The sequence below is a fragment of the Dama dama genome, chromosome 12, assembly GCF_033118175.1.
Source record: "Dama dama isolate Ldn47 chromosome 12, ASM3311817v1, whole genome shotgun sequence".
Taxonomy (NCBI): Eukaryota; Metazoa; Chordata; class Mammalia; order Artiodactyla; family Cervidae; genus Dama; species Dama dama.
In genome coordinates this window covers 52461266-52480043 of record NC_083692.1, presented here as the reverse complement: position 1 = coordinate 52480043, position 18778 = coordinate 52461266, and the positions used below count along the sequence as shown (strand labels likewise).

Genomic DNA, 18778 nt, shown 5'->3' with positions numbered 1-18778 from the left:
GGGGCACTTTGGTCAAGTGGCGCAAACTTGCAGGATCTTAGTTCTTCAACCAGGGATCAAACCAGTGCCCCCTACAGTGGAAACTCAGTCCTAACTGCTAGACCATCAGGGAATTCCCTCTTTCTTCTCTCTCGATCAGTATTTAAGCATGCTCAAGTTTGTCCTGTCTCAATCCCTGAATTTCACCTTCCCTCCTAGGTAGTGTTACCTCTTCTCTCATTTGTACTTAGACTTCTTTGTACTTGTATATGTTTGCTGGGGGGGACATGAGGGACAAAAAAGCTATAAGACCTACAGAAAACAGTTAACAAAATAGCATTACCAAAAATTACTCTAAATGGATTAAATGCTTCAGCCAAAAGACAGATTTGGAGCATCTATTTGAGAAACAGAATGGGGGGAAAAAAAAGAACACCTTCCCTTTACTGCACATCCCACTGCACTTGCTTTCACTGAACATCTCACTATGATCTGTCTCCTACCCTCACTAGGCTGTTAAAACTAGTCCTGTAAAGATAATGAGCTATTTTCTATGGAGGTATCTCACTCACCTCTAATTTTCCTCCTGGTTTTCTGGTGACTGTGGTATTTCTTAGTGGAATCAACTCATTGCTACCACTGATATTCATTTAGGCTGTTTTCATTCCTTTGCTATTAGAAACAGTGAGCATCCTTTCTATATACTTGCTGGTATAAGAACAAGTCCCTATGAGAGGAAGATGTGTGTGTGATTTTAATTTTTATAGATATTGCCAGATTGCCATTAAAAACATTAAACAAGTCTTTTTTTTATTCCATCAGATAAATAGGTAAGTTCAAATAAAGGCAAGCAGAAGTTGTATTAATAAGACATTTTCAGAACTGCTTTAAAGAGGCAGTTTCAGGAGCAACATTTCTTGCTGAAGTGCATAATTATTTTCTTTGCAAGTATCAACTACAAAAGGTTAAGACTATAAATTCCTTATCAGTGGGCATCTATGAATATTTTTCAGAAGCTATTTCTATTATCCAGCTTGTACCACTTCTTGGAGATAACTAACTTCTTAAAGCTTGTTATCAGTTAAACAATTGCCTTTGTTTATTTGAATCAAAGAATGCCTACCAATATTCATGTCCTGAGATTTAGTGCACATATATCTTTACTCTTAAAAAAAATAAACAAAAAAACTCACTTCTATTAACTTTTATCTCAGCCTCATCTTTCCAGACTAAAAATTTCCAGTATTAGTCTTATTCATTCTGCTTCTGCTTCTTAAATATTTTATGATTCTTTGTGAATCTGGTTCTATTCAGCATATCCCAAGTGTGGATTATAGTCTGAAATATGTAAAGAAGAGGACATATTACTGGAAGCTGAGTACACTTAACTCCTAAAATCTTTTTGTCTTGTAGTAAGAATGAATTTTTAGACTATATTTAATTACCAGTTTTCTTGATTAAAAAAAACTAGAAAGAATGTAAATTTATTAGCCCTAATTTTGCAATTTTTTATGTTCTATAAATAACATATTTGAGAAAATATTAATACCTCTGTTTATGCTACTTTCAATGTGAGGTTTTTAATTCAACCCTTCTCCCTCCACTAAAAGGTAAAAATTTGGCCTTTTAAAAAATTAGTTTCAAAAAAAAAATTAGTTTCTGGTTATAGATATTTATAACTGAGTTTTAAGGCAGCAAAAGGGAAAGTAGCTTCAAATACAAAAAAAAGAAGAAAAAAATTTTTAACATGTTTAATGTACATAAGTAAATCAAATTCAGTGGGTACAGGTCGACTTGAGATGGGAGCTAGAAGCACCATTTCCAAATGCTACTTAAAGAAGCTACCCAAACCAGGAGACTTTAAAGTATAGGAAGCAAAAAGTTTTGAATTCTGCCTTTTTTCCATAGAAACTTAAGGTAAAATAGGAGAGTGGGTAGTTGACAAAATGAAGGAAGAAAACTTCAAACTATCAACTTAAATTAAATATAATGCTGTAAATGTGGATAGAGAAACCCTGTCAGATGCTTTTGGCTTGCTCCCTGATGAAGATTTTGACAGCACTGCACACAGAAATGATCTTGATGCGCTGCCATTTCATTCTTTGCTGAATGTAGCCAATTTAAACTGCTAGAATTTCTTGACATTCCTACTCTGGCATATCTGAGTCAGCATCTTGTTGCTGCAGCAGCTTAATTAAATTTGCCAGTTTGTGCCACAAGGACAGACATGTTCTCATATTCAGAGAGACAGCTGTGAAGCAGTATTGTTAAGAGTTGCGGACACAATACTGTTAGGTTTGAATAGCTCTCAAGACATTTTCTAGTGAGAAATCAATTTGCTGTATTACATTTCTCCCAAGATCAGCAGTTAATATTCATTTTGTTAACTTAAAATATGCTTATTTTTTATGCAGTTATTGGAGAAACTTTAGTAGCTAAGTATGTCTTCACCTGTATTATTTTCAGAGCCAATCTAAGCATCCTTATTTTAACTTCCAATATTCTTTTTCTGTTCACTAACCTGCCCTCTTGATTAGTTTTCCATACAGAGTTTAGTTCTAAAAGAGTAGTCTTGAGTATTTTGCTTTTTGGGGGGTCTTTTAAGTCTTTCTTTTTTTTTTTTTTTTTAAAGAATTTTGAAATTTTTACCATGTTTATTCTAGTATTTTAAAGGTGATCTAAAACACATTAGTGGTAGTTTTAGATGGGGTTTGACTCACCCTTCATCCAGACACAGATAATGGTAATCCTCAGACTTATGAGGCTGAAACTTTCCTACTTTGCATGACAAATGTTAGTAAGAAATAAGACACCTCTTTGCTATGAATTAAAATTCATAGATATTAGTAGCCACAGACATAATACTTTAATGCTTTACATAAATGTGAAATAAAAGGAAAATCATTTTTGTTGTGTACTATAGTAGATGCTACTGCACTAGAAGATTTAATGAAGTAGTCAGATGCACCAGCTAACATGAATAAAATTGGATTTAAGATAAACTATATCACAAAAAAAAATCATAAAAATAAAAGTAAAATTTATTGCTGGATAATAATAATGATACAGTAATAATAACAGACCACACTTATTTGTATATGAGAAGGGAAAGTTTGAAATGACTTCTGAATGTTGTGCAGGACACTACCACACATTATAAAAACCAACTGTTCTTGACCTCTAAATGCCTTCTATTCTTCTGTTTTGGGAAAACCCAGATACATGCACAGGCTTCCAGAATGCTCTGAGGGTTAATACTGTTAGATTGAGAATCATTGCTCTGGATATTTCTTTCCCCTCCCCTTCCTCTTAATCCCTGATTTTCATATCCTTAGGATTCTCTCCAGTCACCTATTCAATATGTTCAGTTTGGAAACCCGAGGTCTCCATAGTCACATTGTATTGATGTACGTATTTACTTCTGTTTCTTCCCCATTCATTTGTCTGATCCACTTGATTATAAAATCCTAGAGAGTAGAGACTTACCACACTCAGTGTTGGTTGTATGGCTGTATGTCTACTACCCAGCACAGGGCTGGCACATGGTAGTAGTCACTCAAAATAAATACTAATGAATGGAGGAATGAAGAATGAATCAGCAGACATTCATCCTTTCACTAGTTTCCCTTCCTTTTGGTTATTGTTGTTTAGTTTGGAACCAAATCATAGGGTACGATTACTGTGATGGAAATTAAAGTTGCAGAGGCTAAGAGAATGTAGTTTTGTGTGTGTACTTTAAGACTCTTATGAAAAGTGTAGATTATAACACTGAATAGCAGTAACAGAGACAGAATATGTACCAGGTAAGAAATTTGTGTTAGTGTACCTTAACTGGGATAATAAGGTGATTTTTTTTTTTCAATTGGGGGTGGCGTTTTGTAAACAAATACGATAACAGGTTCTCTAGCTACTCACTACTTTTTCCTCTAGTGCATTTCACTATAGATATGCTAAGATTTCCTGTATGCATACAAGACATTTCGATCGACTCAGCCATGTGCATGAGTGGTAGAGGATTATACAACTTTTTTCAAATAACCATTGCTTCCATAGAATATATCCACACAGTGTTCTAGCTTTCTTTTTAACTCTTGAGATAATAAATGCAGGGGAAACCTGAAAATTTAGAATCTCAATGAATTTGTGAACTGCAGGTTTATGACCTCATCCTATTCTGTTCCTAGTGGCTTTTGTTCAGTACATTAACTGATATATCTTATTGAAGAATTTGAGTATTAAAAAGCAACTTGCATTGTAATAAAATGTGAATCCAAAATACCTGCATATATAATTGGCAGGAGTGATTAACTCTTCTTCAGTAAAGGGGAGAAACTTCCAAACTGAATAACTTGTTTAAGAATATGCCTCTTCCTCTCCATCAGATAATTGAAGGTAGACTTGTGATATGATACTATCCTGCAGAATACTTAATTTATACTAAATGGCTAAATATCAAAATGCAGGTGGCAGAGTTAGATAGTAATCCAGAGTTTAGTCTGTTAATCACTCTATATTCTCCCTGGTGATTGAGAATCATGAAGTTTCATGATAGTAATCTTCTTATGAAAAGCACATATTTGTAAACTGTATTTTTTTTTTTCCAGACGTATAGGAGAAAATTTGAATGCCTCAGCAGGTTCTGTAGGAAATGAGCCGACAGTTAATTCAGCAGCTCAAGCAAAGGAAAAAGTTAAAACCACAGTTGGAATGGTTCTTCTTCCAAAACCAAGAGTTCCTTATCCTCGTTTCTCTCGTTTCTCCCAGAGAGAACAGAGAAATTATGTGGATTTATTGGTTAAATATGCAAAAGTCCCTGCAAATTCCAAAACTGTTGGAATAAATAAAAATGACTACTTGCAGTACTTGGTATGTATTCTGTTCTTCAGCTTCCATAAAAAATATTTAAAAGTTAGAAAGTATTTTAAATTTGCTTTTTAGGTACAATAAATATTATTAATAAAAATTAAAAATAAAAGGAATTTAACTGACAATATTAATGCTTTAATTCATAGTTAAGGCATTTTGCTCTAGTTCTGAGTATATTTCACCCTAGTTCATGTTAAGTACTAGTAGTAGAACTTTACCTTGAATCACTTTAAAATTTTTGTGTAATTATTAAGTAATTTCTGAATTCTCAATTATGTGTTGCTGTGTTGAACATCACTGTTGCAAACTCATTGTTCATATCTGTGATCACTTCCTTGAGATAAATTCTTAGAAATATAATTACCAGATGAAAAACTATACATGTTCTTAAGGCTTTGAGCTGCAGTTACACATGAGCAAATCGTTCTGCAGTAATTTTAAACCAGTTTGTATGTACCACTATTGTACAAAGGTTTTTCCAGAATATCTTCACTAATACTGAACATATGGGAAAAAATGGCAATCTTTTGCTTTATATTATAGTGGTTACTAATGAAAATAAGCACTTTGCATGTGTTTATAAACCATTTCTAATTCTTGTTTTGTAACTTGCCTGTTCATATGTGTGCTTATTTTTCCATTTGAGTGTTTGTCCCTTTTTATGTTAATTCAGAACATTTTATTAAATTAATTTATTAATTTCTGATTGTAGTGTTAGTCATCAGCTTTTCTCTTTTTGCAGTTATCTGTTTTGTGATTTCTGCTTTGGAAATGATCATTTAAGTTCAAGTTCTTAGTGCAGTGATTGAGAAATGATTGTTTTTAACCAGGTGTCTTATTCCAAGATATGTCTATTTTTTTTTTTGTCAAAATCAGGATATGAAAAAACACGTGAATGAAGAAGTTACAGAATTCCTAAAATTTTTGCAGAATTCTGCAAAGAAATGTGCCCAGGACTATAATATGCTTTCTGACGATGCTCATCTCTTCACAGAGGTAAAGAAAAATCACATTTATTTAAGCTGCCAAGTGATAGGCAATAGCAGCATTTTAAAATGTGTGATGATTTTTCAAAAGTATGTATTAATGTTATCAAATTAGAGACCAAATTGTATATAGGTCTTTTATTCATCATGTATTTAAGTGATGGAAATACTAGAAATAATAACACCTCAAAATCAGACACTACTTTTAATGCTCTAGCTACTGTATTTGAATTGTATTTTACTCATATGGGTGATCTGATGTGATGAACTGATTTGCCTTGTGAGAGAATGGGATTTAAGGAGTTATCTTAGTCCTTAAAAATCTGAATGATCCTTTAGAACTGAGTCATAAATTTGTGTTCACTATCCTCATGGTAAACAGCCACCAGATGATAAATTTCATCAGATAATTTTTTTCTTTTTCTTTTTTTTAATTTTTTTCTTATTATACTTAAATTATTCATGCAGATTTATTAGCAAAAAAAAAAAAAGCATGTAAATTGCTCTGCCTTGCAACCTCGCATCATTTAGTGGACATAGTAAAAATTTAGAGTTGTAGTATTCATCTAGAAACATCAACCCCAGTCTGAATTATTTTTAAGCCTTTAAAACTAGTCTCTGTACAAATCAATGTGATACACTTAATAGTATTGAACTCTACACTTAAAAATGGTTAAGATGTAGATTTTAAGGGTATTTTACCACTTTTATAAAATAAGCATGTTTATTACCAAAGTACATTATTTGATAGCTAGCAATCAGCTTTAAGTCTTTTTACCCAGATTGACTTAGCAGCACATTGTCTTGTTACGTTTTACATCTCACCCCAAAGACTCACTGATATTTATCTAATTTTTTATTGTTTTCAAATTTTAATTTTATGCTATGAAATGTAATGTACCTATGGAAAAGTATTTAGAGCAAATATATATATATAGCTTTCCAACAAATAATTTTATAGTGAACACCTTTGTGACTCTTCCAAGTCAAGAAGTAAAACCATTAACCTGGAAGCCTTCTGTGTTACCCCCCTAAATAATGTTTCCCTTGTTGAAGAAATAATCACTGTGCCAAGTGACTGGTTTGATAATTTCCATGCCTTAAAAAGAATTTTTTTTGGTCGTTCAGGCTTTCTTTTGTCTGTTTTTAAATTTTATATGAATTCTTTTTTTTTTTTTAATATTTATGTATGTATTTATCTGGCTGCGTTGAGTCTTAGTTGTGGCACATGGGATCTCTGTTGTGTCATGTGGGATCCTTCCTGGCAGGGCATAGACTGTCTAGTTGTGGCATTTAGGCTCCAGAGAGTGCTGACCTCTCTAGTTGCGGCGTGTAGGCTTGGTTTCTCCGTGGCCTGTGGGATTTTATTTCTCTGGCTAGGGATCAAACCCACATACCCTGCATTGCAAGGTGTTTTCTTGTGGACCACCTGGGGAGTCCCCGCTTTTGTACTATGTGAACAGAATTCTTGTTTTACTCAATAGTATGTTAGTGAGTTTCATGTATATGTATGTGTGTAGTTGTATTTCATTCATTTTCACTTCTGTACATTATGAATGCACATAAATAGTTTATTCTGCTGATCAAAATTTGGGCTGTTTGTACAGACAGAATAGACTTACGGACTTGGGGAGAGGGGAGGAGAGGGTGAGATGTATGGAAAGAGTAACATGGAAACATACATTACCATATGTAAAATAGACAGCCAATGGGAATTTGCTGTCTGGCTCAGGAAACTCAAACAGGGGCTCTGTATCAGCCTAGAGGGGTGGGACGGGGAGGGAGATGGGAGGGAAGCTCAAAAGGCAGCCATAGGTATATGTATACCTATGACTGATTCATGTTGTGGTTTGCCAGAAAACAACAAAATTCTCTAAAGCAGTTATCCTTCAATTAAAAAATAAATAAATTTTTAAAAATTGGGACTGTTTCTAGATTTGCGCTATTCAAGGCAGTGCCCCTGTGAAAATTGTCATACATGTCTCTTGGTGCACATGTGCACACATTTCTACTGGATATATGATTAGGAATGAAATTGTGGGTATAGAATAGGCACATCTTCAACTTCAATAGATAATGTTGGACTGTTTTCCAAACTGGTTATGCCACTTTACATTCTACCCATCAGGTTTTGAGAAGATTTTACTCCATATTCTCAGCAAATTGGTACTTAGTCATGTTAATTTTAATCACACTAGAGGATGGGGTGCTATGTACAAAAGACTGTATACGTTTTCATATGTCTTTTGGTCATTTCTTGTGAATTGATTGTTCAGGTTTTTCCCTTTATTCTGTTGGATTTTCCCTTTTTGTTGCTGATCTGTGGGAGTTTTTTGAATATTCTAAATGCAGAAGTTTTATGACTTGTATAGTAGTCCCTCCTTAAACTCAGTTTCACTTACTTTCCTCAGTTTCAGTTATCCACGAGTGGAAAATTGCAGAAATAATTCATCACGTGATGAATTATTGACATATCATTTTGAGTAGCATGATGAACTCTCTCAGCTTCCTGCTTCAGCCCACCTGGGATGTGAATCATCCTTTTGTCTAGCCTCTCCCACCCATGAGTCTCTCTGTAAACCCCTCTGTTATCAGATGACCGTTGAGGTGTCACAGTGCTTGTGTTCAAGTCACCCTTACTTAGCTTGATAATAGCCCAGTAGTGCCAGTGTAGTGACGCTGGTGATTTGGGTAAGTCACAAAGAAGCCACAGAGTGTTTCCTTTAGGTAAAAAGGTGAAATTTCTCAACTTAGTAAGGAAAGAACAAAAATCACATGCTGCAGTTGCTAAGATTTACATCAGAAACGAATCTTCTGTCCATGAAATTATAATGAAGGAAAAAGAAATTTGTATTCCATTTTGTTGTCCCACCTCAAACTGCCCAAGTTACATCTGCAGTGCTTAGTTAAGACTGAAGAGACCTTGATTTTGTAAGATATTTTGAGGGCAGAGGCCACATGCACATAACTTATTACAGTATCACTATAATTGTTCTGTTTTTATTTTATTGTTTTTAGTCTCTTACTGTGCCTAATTTTTAAATTAGATTTATCATAGATATATAAATGGATTGAAATGATATTTGGTTTTACCTATGATTTCAGACATCCACTGAGAGTCTTGGAGTATATCCCCCCTGGATAAAGGGAACTACTGTATACATAGGAAGTTTTTTCCTTTACCTGATAAAACAGTTTCTTTTAATCTGCAAGTTACCCCTTCATATTTTTTTTCCCTTTAACTATCTTTTCAAGAACCTGGATCATTTGACCTGTAGACTTTCCTACAGTCTGGATTTTGATAATTATATATTCATAATAATCCTCAGTATGTTCCTCTCTGCTCTGTATTTCTTAGAAATTGTCAGCTGGATCCAAAACTTGATCAGAATTATAGTCTTGCCAAAGGGATTGAACATGTAGATGGTGGTATATTCTTTAATCAGGTGACACATGATGTCTGATTTTGAGATGTTAGGAGCTATTGAGATTTAATGCCTGGATTCATTGATTCACTTGGTCTGCAAAATTATAAGATTCTAATTGCATCATTTATTTTTATTCATTAGTTGGAATAATTTTATAAAGATATTTTTCCTCTTCTACTATTTGGCTTCCCATTTCATGTAGCAAAAAAAAAATGCTAGCTTCTTTATCAGTTTTCAAGAACATAATTGGCCCCATCTTACTTTACAATGGTGATCACTGTTTTTTGAAAAATATCATTGAATAATGAAGATAAGTATATTTGATGGGTTTTAGTCCACTGCAATTATCCTTTTTGAAACTCAGATAATACCAGCTTTGAACAGTGATGGGTTCTTCATACTGGCTTTGAGTCACTCTAGTAGTCTTTGAGGCTTGTTTTGTACAATACCTGACCGAGCCCTGGAATCAAGAATCTCCTAGAGCCTTAGTTTCTAGTGGTATTTCAAGACTACAGTCTGGGCACTGGGGATGCTCACTGCACCTAGGTTGATCAGTGTTTCTGAGAACATTTCAGTTTATGGAGATAGAAAAAGTATATTTTAAAGAAAAAAATGGACTTCCCAGGTGGTCCTCTGGCTAAGACTCCATGCTCCCAGTGCAGGGGGCCTGGGTTCAGTCCCTAATGAGGGAATTATATCCCCCATGCCACAACTAAGACCCGGCACAGCCAAATAAATAAAAGTTTTTAAAACTTTTTATTTTGTATTGGTTTATAGCCAATTAACAATGTTGTGATAGTCTTAGGTGAACAGCGAAGGGACTCAGCCATACATGTACATGTATCCATTCTCCCCCAAACTCCTCTCTCATCCATGCTGCCACCTAACATTGAGCAGAGTTCCATGTGCATGTTCTTGTTGGTTATCCATTTTAAATAGATCAGTGTGTACATGACCATACCAAACTGCCTAACTGTTCCCTACCCCCAGCAACCGTAAGTTTGTTTTGTAAGTCTGTGAGTTTCTTTCTGTTTTTTAAGTAAGTTCATTTGTATCATTTCCTTTCAGATTCCACATATAAGGGATGTCATGTGATATTTCTCCTTCTCTGACCTATTTCACTCAGTATAACTCTTTCTAGATCCATCCATGTTGCTGCAAATGGCACTCTTTCATTCTTTTTAATGGATGAGTAATAATATTCCATCATATATGTGCACCACATCTTCTTTATCCACTCCTCTGTCAGTGGACGTTTAGGTTGCTTCCATGTCTTGGCTGCTGTAAACAGTGCTTGCAGTGAACATCGGGGTGCATGTATCCTTTCAAACCGTGTGTTTTCTCTGGATGTATGCCCAGGAATGTGATTGTAGGGTCATATGATAATCCTGTCTCTCTTTCAAACCAATCTGCATTATTATTTCATATGGGCAATATTTGTCTTCATTTAACTACAAATTTGGACCTTTTTTCTACCTTTCCGTCTCCTCTTACTTTTCACATATACATTCTGAGATCCTCTTCATTATTTCTAAAATGCTTTATGTTCTAGATGTTCCTTTCGTGAAGATCTCCTGGTGGTGAACAGTCTTCCTTTTTGTTTACCCAGAAATATTTTCACTTTGTTCTCATTTTAATAAGATAGCTTTAGTCCATACATGGTTCTAAGTTGACAGTTTGATTTATTTCTCAGTGTTTGATGATATAATTCTCCTGTTTCTGACTCATGTATTTTTATTGAAACATGTATTGTTTAATTGTCAGTTTCTTTTAGGGAATCTGTCTTTTCTTTCTGACTGCTCTTTATTTTTGATATGTTACAGTTTCATTACAATGTACTTTATAAAAAGAAAATCCTACTTGGTTCATTGTGTCTCTTGTATCTGTATATTTAAATTCATAATTAAGTCTTTAAAATTCTCAACCATTTTCAATTAATTGCTTCTTTTTCATTTTCTCAAGTCTCTTTCTGGGATTCCCAAACTTACTAAGTTTCAGTCTGTCTTATATTTCTCTTTTTTTGATATAACAAATTTTACCATTTTAACCATTTTTAAGGATCGTTCAGTAGCATTGAATACTTGAACACTGTTGTGAATAGATTTTCATCATTCATTCCCAGACTATTCCATCTCCTCAAACTGAAACTATATTCATTAAATAACTTATCATTTGCCTTCCATCCAGTCCCTTACAACCACCTTTCTACTTTTTATTTCTATGAATTTAACTTCACTAGGTACCTTATATAAGTGGAGTCATTAGTGTTTGTCCTTTTGTGATTGGTTTATTTTACTTAGCATAATGTCTTCAGAATTCAACCATTTTGTAGCTTGTGTGAGAATTTCCTTACCTTTTTTAAAAATTCATTTTAATTATGGTAAAATACAAATAACATTATATTTACTGGCTTAACCATTTTTTAAATGTGCAGTTCTATAGTATTAACTACATTCATATTTTTGTATGGCCAATCTCCAGAACTCTTTTCATCCTGTAAAACTGAGACTATCCCTGTTTCTGAACTGTTTCTATTCACAACACTTCTGAAACCATTTATGTGGGATTTTTCCCTCATACCAACCGATTCTCCAGCTCGAGACACTGAGCGTAGGGTTTCCCTGACTCACCCCTGCCTTGAGTTCAATAATTAGGTAGAATGGCTTAGAGAATACTTGCTATTTCCAGTTTAATATAAAGAATACAACTGAGGAACAGCCACATGGAAGAGAAAGATGCATAATGCAAGTTGTGAGGAAGAGGCAGGGAGCTTACATGCCCTTTCCAAGCACACTACCCTCCCAGACCTCCCTGTCTTCAACCCAGAGGCTCTCTGGATCCCATTCTTGAGATTGTTGAGGGGGCTTTTATGGAGATTACTTAGTGGCATGCTTGATCAAATCATTGGCTGCTTGTGACTAGCTGCCTCTGGGCCTTTTATCATCTCATTAGCATAAAGAAGACATTCTTATCACTTAGGAGATTCCAAGAGCTTTAGGAGCTATGTGTCAGGAATAAGGAGCAAACACAAACTAGTTCTTATTGTATCACACACCATTTACTTTCTGTCTCTAAATTTGTCTGCTATAGATACCCCCATATAAGTGGAATCATAGTATTTGTCTTTTTGTGATTGACTTACTTTACTTACCATGATGTCTTCAAGATTCATCCAGCTGTAGTGTGTGGCAGAACTTCCTTTCTAAGGCTGAATATTCCATTGTATGTATATGGACATTTTGTTTATCCATTCATCCATTGATGGAAACTTGATTTGCATCTGTTGTGAATACTGCTGCTGTGAATGTGGGTATACAGATATCTATCAAGATCTCTGCTTCTCAAGCATTAAATGTAGCACTGTCATGTTCAGCTGCCTACCTAATCTTAGAACTCGTTGAGACATTTGCTCTCAAGCCTCTTCATGTATTTCTTACTGCTCACTGCTCCTGTTTTTCTTCATTCCAGGTATTTGGAGTTTGTTTATTTAGTTATGGTTCTGGGAAATTCTTCTCGCTTTTACCAAGCCCAGCAATGCGTGAAAATTGCTAGTTGTAACCTAGCCGGCATCTAGTGTTATTTGGATAGGAGTGCTGTTCAAGATACTACTTTAATATATTGCCAGAAGTAGTGTCTGTTAAATGTTAAGCTTGAAACATGTATGAAAATGTATTTTCTCTCTCTGGAGCATAGTCATTTTCATCTTTCTTTGTAATGATGTGTACATGTATGTGTTTTTGGTGTTTTTAATTTTCAAGATACTTTGAGTGTTAAATAATATTCGTGGGTGGGTGATAGGGATCAGCCTGAATCTCTTAACCTCATTTGTTCACTCTTAGTTGTTTTTCCAACGTAAGTAAATTACTAATTAAAATTTTTAAATTAAATATTTTAAATAAGATCTTTTGGTTACTTAATACCTACCAGCTGTGAAATACCTTTAAAACTATGTAATATATCTGAGTATAAGTATAAAACTGTCATAGATTTACACTGAATTTTTCTCTTGCCATGATTACAGAGTAAACTTACTTAACGAGCACTGTGATATTCAACAGAGTTTTACCAAGAAAGATGTTAAGATAAATATCGAATCAGGATAGTCTGTATGTCACATAGTTCTTATATATTGCTTTCTTTTGCATGTTCAGATTTTTGTAATAACTACTTTAGGACAGGAATGTTAGGGGTGAAAGTTGACTAATATTATAAATGAGGAGCAAAGATATTATGCAGATATGAGTTTGCAGTTAACTAGGTTTTTTGTGTTGTTGTGGTTAACATTTATTTGGCTGCGCCTGTCTTAGTTGTAGCATGTAGGATCTCGTTCCCTGACCAGGGATCAAACCCAGACTCCCTGCTTTGGGAGCACATACTCTCAGCCACTGGACCACCAGGGAAGTCCCTTGACTCGGGTTGTTAAAAACAAACAGAACTTCCCCATGTTATCCTACATGTGCCTTAATTGCAAGTAGTGTGTGTGTGTGTTAATTGCTCAGTCATGATCAACTCTTGCGACCCCATGAACTGGAGCCTGTCAGGCTCCTCTGTCCCTAGAATTCTCCAGGGAGAATTCTCCAAGGATTGGGTAGCCATTCCCTTCTCCAGGAAATCTTCCCAACCCAGGGATCAAACCCAGGTCTCCTGGATTGCAGGGAGATTCTTTACCATCTGAGCCACCGGTGAAGCCCAATTGCAGATAATATCCTGAATTAAATATCATAGTCATTATTAAAAAGCATAGAATTGAGGGGAAAATTGTGAAAGATAGCAGGGAGAGAGGATTAAAGAAGAGAAAAAGAAACTGTATGAAAAGGTATTGGAGTAATGATACTGATTTGTAATGACACATTTTATAAATGTCTGAAGGGAAAGGGGATATAAAATATAAAAGTATACTTATTGCTAAAAGCTTTTGTGATATAAACTATATTCTAACAGGTTCAGATTAAAGTTCATTGAGAGAAGAAGAAAAAACACATCCATTTGGTCCTCCATATCTGCATATCTGCCAGCTCTGCGTCAGTTTATATGGATGGCTGATGGTACTATGTACCATTTTATATGAGCCATTTGAGCATCCTCAGATTTTGGTGTCCATGGGCAATTCCATAGATACCAAGAGACACCTGTATCTTAGAAGATAATGTAGTGTGTATGGTTTTACATTATAAGTCCCCTACCACCTCCAAAATTGCTGTGCTTCTTTGAGTTATTTACATGTCATCACAGGTGGCATAGATTCTATTTAGGTGAAACAGTGAATTTTCCTTCCTCATTACATTTCCTTGTAAGTCATTAATATTTTGAGAACATTTTGGAGAGAAGAAAATACAAATTAGTTATAACCTTTCTCATTTAGTTTTTAGATTGAAGATTAGAATAACCTGTAAAATAACTACTTCATTAATTCATTGTGCTTGGGACTCTTTTTAGGGTATTAAACTTATTTCTAATCATTCATGTAGCTGATTTTATTGCCACAAAGTGTGAAAATTTTCACCTGTCTCTATTTCTTTGACAGTTTCTTAAATAGCATAGAAAATATGTCTTCTCTAACTTTAAATTCTAGGGCTTCCTTGATAGCTCAGTTGTTAAAGAATACACCTACGATACAGGAGACCCTAGTTCAATTCCTGGGTTGGGAAGATCCACTGAAGAAGGGATAGGCTACCAACTCCAGTATTCTTGGGCCTCCCTTGTGGTTCAGCTGGTAAAGAATCTGCCTGCAATGTGAGAGACTTGGGTTGGATCTTTGGGTTGGGAAGATCCCCTGGAGAAGGGAAAAGCTACCCACTCCAGTATTCTGGCCTGGAGAATTCTAATACAATTGCTATTTTTAGTATTATTAAACATCTTTTTTTAAAGAAATTAAGCTAAAAAATTGTTGTGAAAAATAAGAGTTTGAGTCAAATAAAGAATATACAGTATGCCTGAGTTATTAGAAGTTCAGTTAATGAATGAGGCTCATATTTGAAGTAAATAATTTTATAGTCATATGTAACTAAATTATTTTTGTTGCATTGTTAGAGAAGTACAATGAAAATGAATTTCTCTTAATTTTTAATTTTTAGCAAATTTTAAAAGCTTGTATTGAACAAGTGAAAAACTATCCAGAGTTCTATACTCTCCATGAAGTCACCAGCTTAATGGGATTCTTCCCATTCAGAATAGAGATGGGATTCAAGTTAGAAAAAACTCTTCTCGCATTGGTAAGGTTTGCCATATGAAAATAAAAATAAATATATTTTTGTCTGAAATATCATCTATATTTCAATAGAAACATAATTTAAATATATTTCAGTATTTATGCTTAAATTTTGAGCAGTAGCAAGATGTAATTTTTAAAATATGCAATATAAATGTGTCCCCTTTTATTGTATGGCTACAAGTATTTGATGTTTTAAAAGTTATTACTACCAACTTTATTTCTTGATTTTCTTAGTTTCCATCTTTTTTAATGTTCCGGAATACAAGCAAAAAGCCCCTTTAAAGGATTTTACTCACAATTATATTGGAAGTATGTGTGTGGAGAAGATATCTTCTCTTACACCCGGTTATGACTTGTAATAAAATAAGAGGTTAGAATTTAAAGTGACAGAGAAAATTCCATGGCATCCTTATCTTGGATCCTTTTTTTAAAAACACATATATGGTGATTGTTAAGTAAAAACATGAAAATCTTGTCTTAAGAAGGCTCTAAATTTGATAATTTGCATTTAGTAGAATGAAGAATTTTAAGTTTAATGAAAAGATACTTCAGGAAAAAATACATCAAGATTTCTCTATAAAACATTCATTTTTTTCTTATTTAGGGAAGTGTAAAATATGTGAAAACAGTATTTCCCTCAATGCCTGCAAAGTTGCAGCTGTCAAAAGATACCATACCAGCCGTTGAAACACCAGAACAAATAGCTGCAGCTATGCATTATGTAAGTAGTAAGATGGTTTTGGATCTTCCTTAAAACTTTATGAGGTAATCTTCTTTACCTCATAAAGTACGTGTAAACTGATTGTTCTAAAGTACCCTTTCTTAATTTCTCCTTTCTCATGACTTAGTCAAAGTTTCCAATAAGTATAATCAAGTAACAAGTTTTATGTTGTTTTTCAGGACATTAGTAAAGACCCAAATGCAGAGAAGCTTGTTGCAAGATACCACCCTCAGATAGCTTTAACTAGTCAATCATTATTTACCTTATTAAATAATCATGGACCAAGCTACAAGGAACAGTGGGAAATTCCAGTGTGTATTCAAGTAATACCTATTGCAGGTGTGTGATTTGCAATGTCGAGTAACGCTCTCAAAAGAGTTCAAACAGTTCTCTTTCAGCTCTCTAAATACAGGTGGTCATTTGTCAAATACAAAAAGCTTAAGTTTTGATTTAAGGAGGATGTATACTTGACAATTATGTTCAGGAGAACTTTTTAATATATAGTGCTGCTCTAGAATTGACTCTCATAAGTGAGTTATTAGATCTACAGGACCTGTATGCATGCTAGGTTTGTAAGAAGTAGAAAAAAAATTATAATTTAGGGTGGCCAGAAACATATGAAATGGGAAAGGTTGTTCTTTCACTGAAATGAAAGGAATGTAATATTTTATTAGACAGCCTCAAATGGATTAGTTTCCAGGGCTTGTTTACTTACCTATTATTGGAATTCAGATTTAAAGTAAGTCTATACTTATAAACGTTAAGATAATTTCTCTCGACGGTAAAATTAGTATTTGAACATGAATTCTGTATAAAATATTATTTCCCTTCTGTTTTTGTTCATATTTAATAGATTTTTGTATCTTCTAGAATTAATATTCTTATATATAATAGCACAATTCTAGTAAATGAAGAACTATGTCTAAAAATAAAACTACAAATTAGGGTTAAATATGATGTATTCTCTGGTAACCATTTTATCACTTTTTGAAAGTATAACTCAAGAGTAACTGAGTAATAATGACAGTAAAAGCATAATATTAATAATAAACAACAGAAAACCCTCTAAAAACTTATTAGAAACAGAACATATTTTTTTGCCAGTAAGAATCTCTTGCCCTTAGATCTCTAAGAGTCTTTCAATTTCTTCATGTTCAAGGCACGTGTATGGGACATGTGCTTCCACTTTCCTATCCTGTGTCTCTTTGTTTAGTAATTCTTCTGTTGTACATCCTATATTTTATTTTTATATGACTACTACAAACTAATCACTCCCATTCTTTTTCTGTTTTAAGGTTCAAAACCAGTTAAAGTAATTTATATTAATTCACCACTTCCCCAAAAGAAAATGACAATGAGAGAGAGAAATCAAATCTTCCATGAAGTTCCCTTAAAATTCATGATGTCCAAAAATACATCTGTTCCAGTGTCTGCAGTATTTATGGACAAGCCAGAAGAATATATATCTGAAATGGATGTATGTAACACTTTCTTTTTTTTTCCCTTAAGAGAATGTACTTGTTTATCCTTTTAAAGTGTAATGTTTTACTACAAGTCTCTAAATCTGGTAATTAAAAATATAAACATTAGATTAAAACTTAAAATTGAACCCCTGGTGGATCTAGACTTTAGACAGCTAATTTAACCTCCTTCAGCCTCAGTTTTCTTCTATTATGGAAGAAAGATGATAATACCTGCTTCATAAAATTATTGTCAGGATTAAATTTGATATTTATACATAAAATGTTGAGCACAGTCTTTAGTAGTATTTATTATATACTAAGAACTCAGTAATGGCGGTCATTGTGGTAATGGTTTTATTTAATTGGTTTCATTAGTATTCAATAGTTTTTAGGTATGAAAAGGGTCAGATGAGTTTGATTGATGCAGAAAGTATTTAGCCAAATTGTTAATCCTTATTAGTATATACTTATTATCTGTGTGACCTTAGGCAAACTACATAATCTATCTGTGTCTAGTTTGCTGTCTGTAACATGGATATCATGATAACCTGGGCTTCCCAAGTGACTCAGTGATAAAGAATCTGCCTGCCGCTGCAGGAGACACAGGTTCCATCCCTGAGCAGGAAAGATCCTCTGGAGGAGAAAATGGCATCCCACTCCAGTATTCTTCCCAGAATAATCCCATGAACAGAAGAGCCTGGCGGGCTACAGTCTATGGTGTCAAAAAAGAATCAGACACAACTGAGCATGTAGGCACACATAATGATAACCTAACTCGTAGAATTATTTGAGATTAAATGAGTTAATGCATCTAAAGCATTTAGAACAGTGCTTGGCGTTTTATAAATACTAACCTTTATTATTTTGTGTATTGTAAAATATTTTCCCGTGATTATTAGAGTAAGACATTCTATTTTACAAAACTTTTATTTATCTATCCCACAAATATTTATTGAGCAGATACTATTGCATGCACTAAGGATACAACAGCAAATAGAAATGAAGTCTCTTTTTTCTCAGAATTTACATCAGTGTCAGGACACATAATTGAAACAGTATCAAAAACAAATATTAATAAATGCTATTCAGAAAAATGGAGCAGGTTAGGGAAAAGAGATGAGAAT

General features: G+C 34.0%; 1 protein-coding gene across 2 annotated transcripts in view; it reads left to right on the top strand.

The window, feature by feature from the left end:
* ICE2 (interactor of little elongation complex ELL subunit 2) overlaps positions 1-18778 on the top strand; it is a 60672-nt gene that overhangs the window by 4429 nt on the left and 37465 nt on the right. For both annotated transcript variants that reach the window (XM_061157284.1, XM_061157285.1), the window contains exons 4-9: positions 4584-4845; positions 5722-5841; positions 15334-15471; positions 16075-16191; positions 16371-16530; positions 17487-17668. In XM_061157284.1, coding sequence (XP_061013267.1) covers positions 4584-4845; positions 5722-5841; positions 15334-15471; positions 16075-16191; positions 16371-16530; positions 17487-17668 — 979 coding nt within the window. The remainder of the gene's footprint in view (positions 1-4583; positions 4846-5721; positions 5842-15333; positions 15472-16074; positions 16192-16370; positions 16531-17486; positions 17669-18778) is intronic.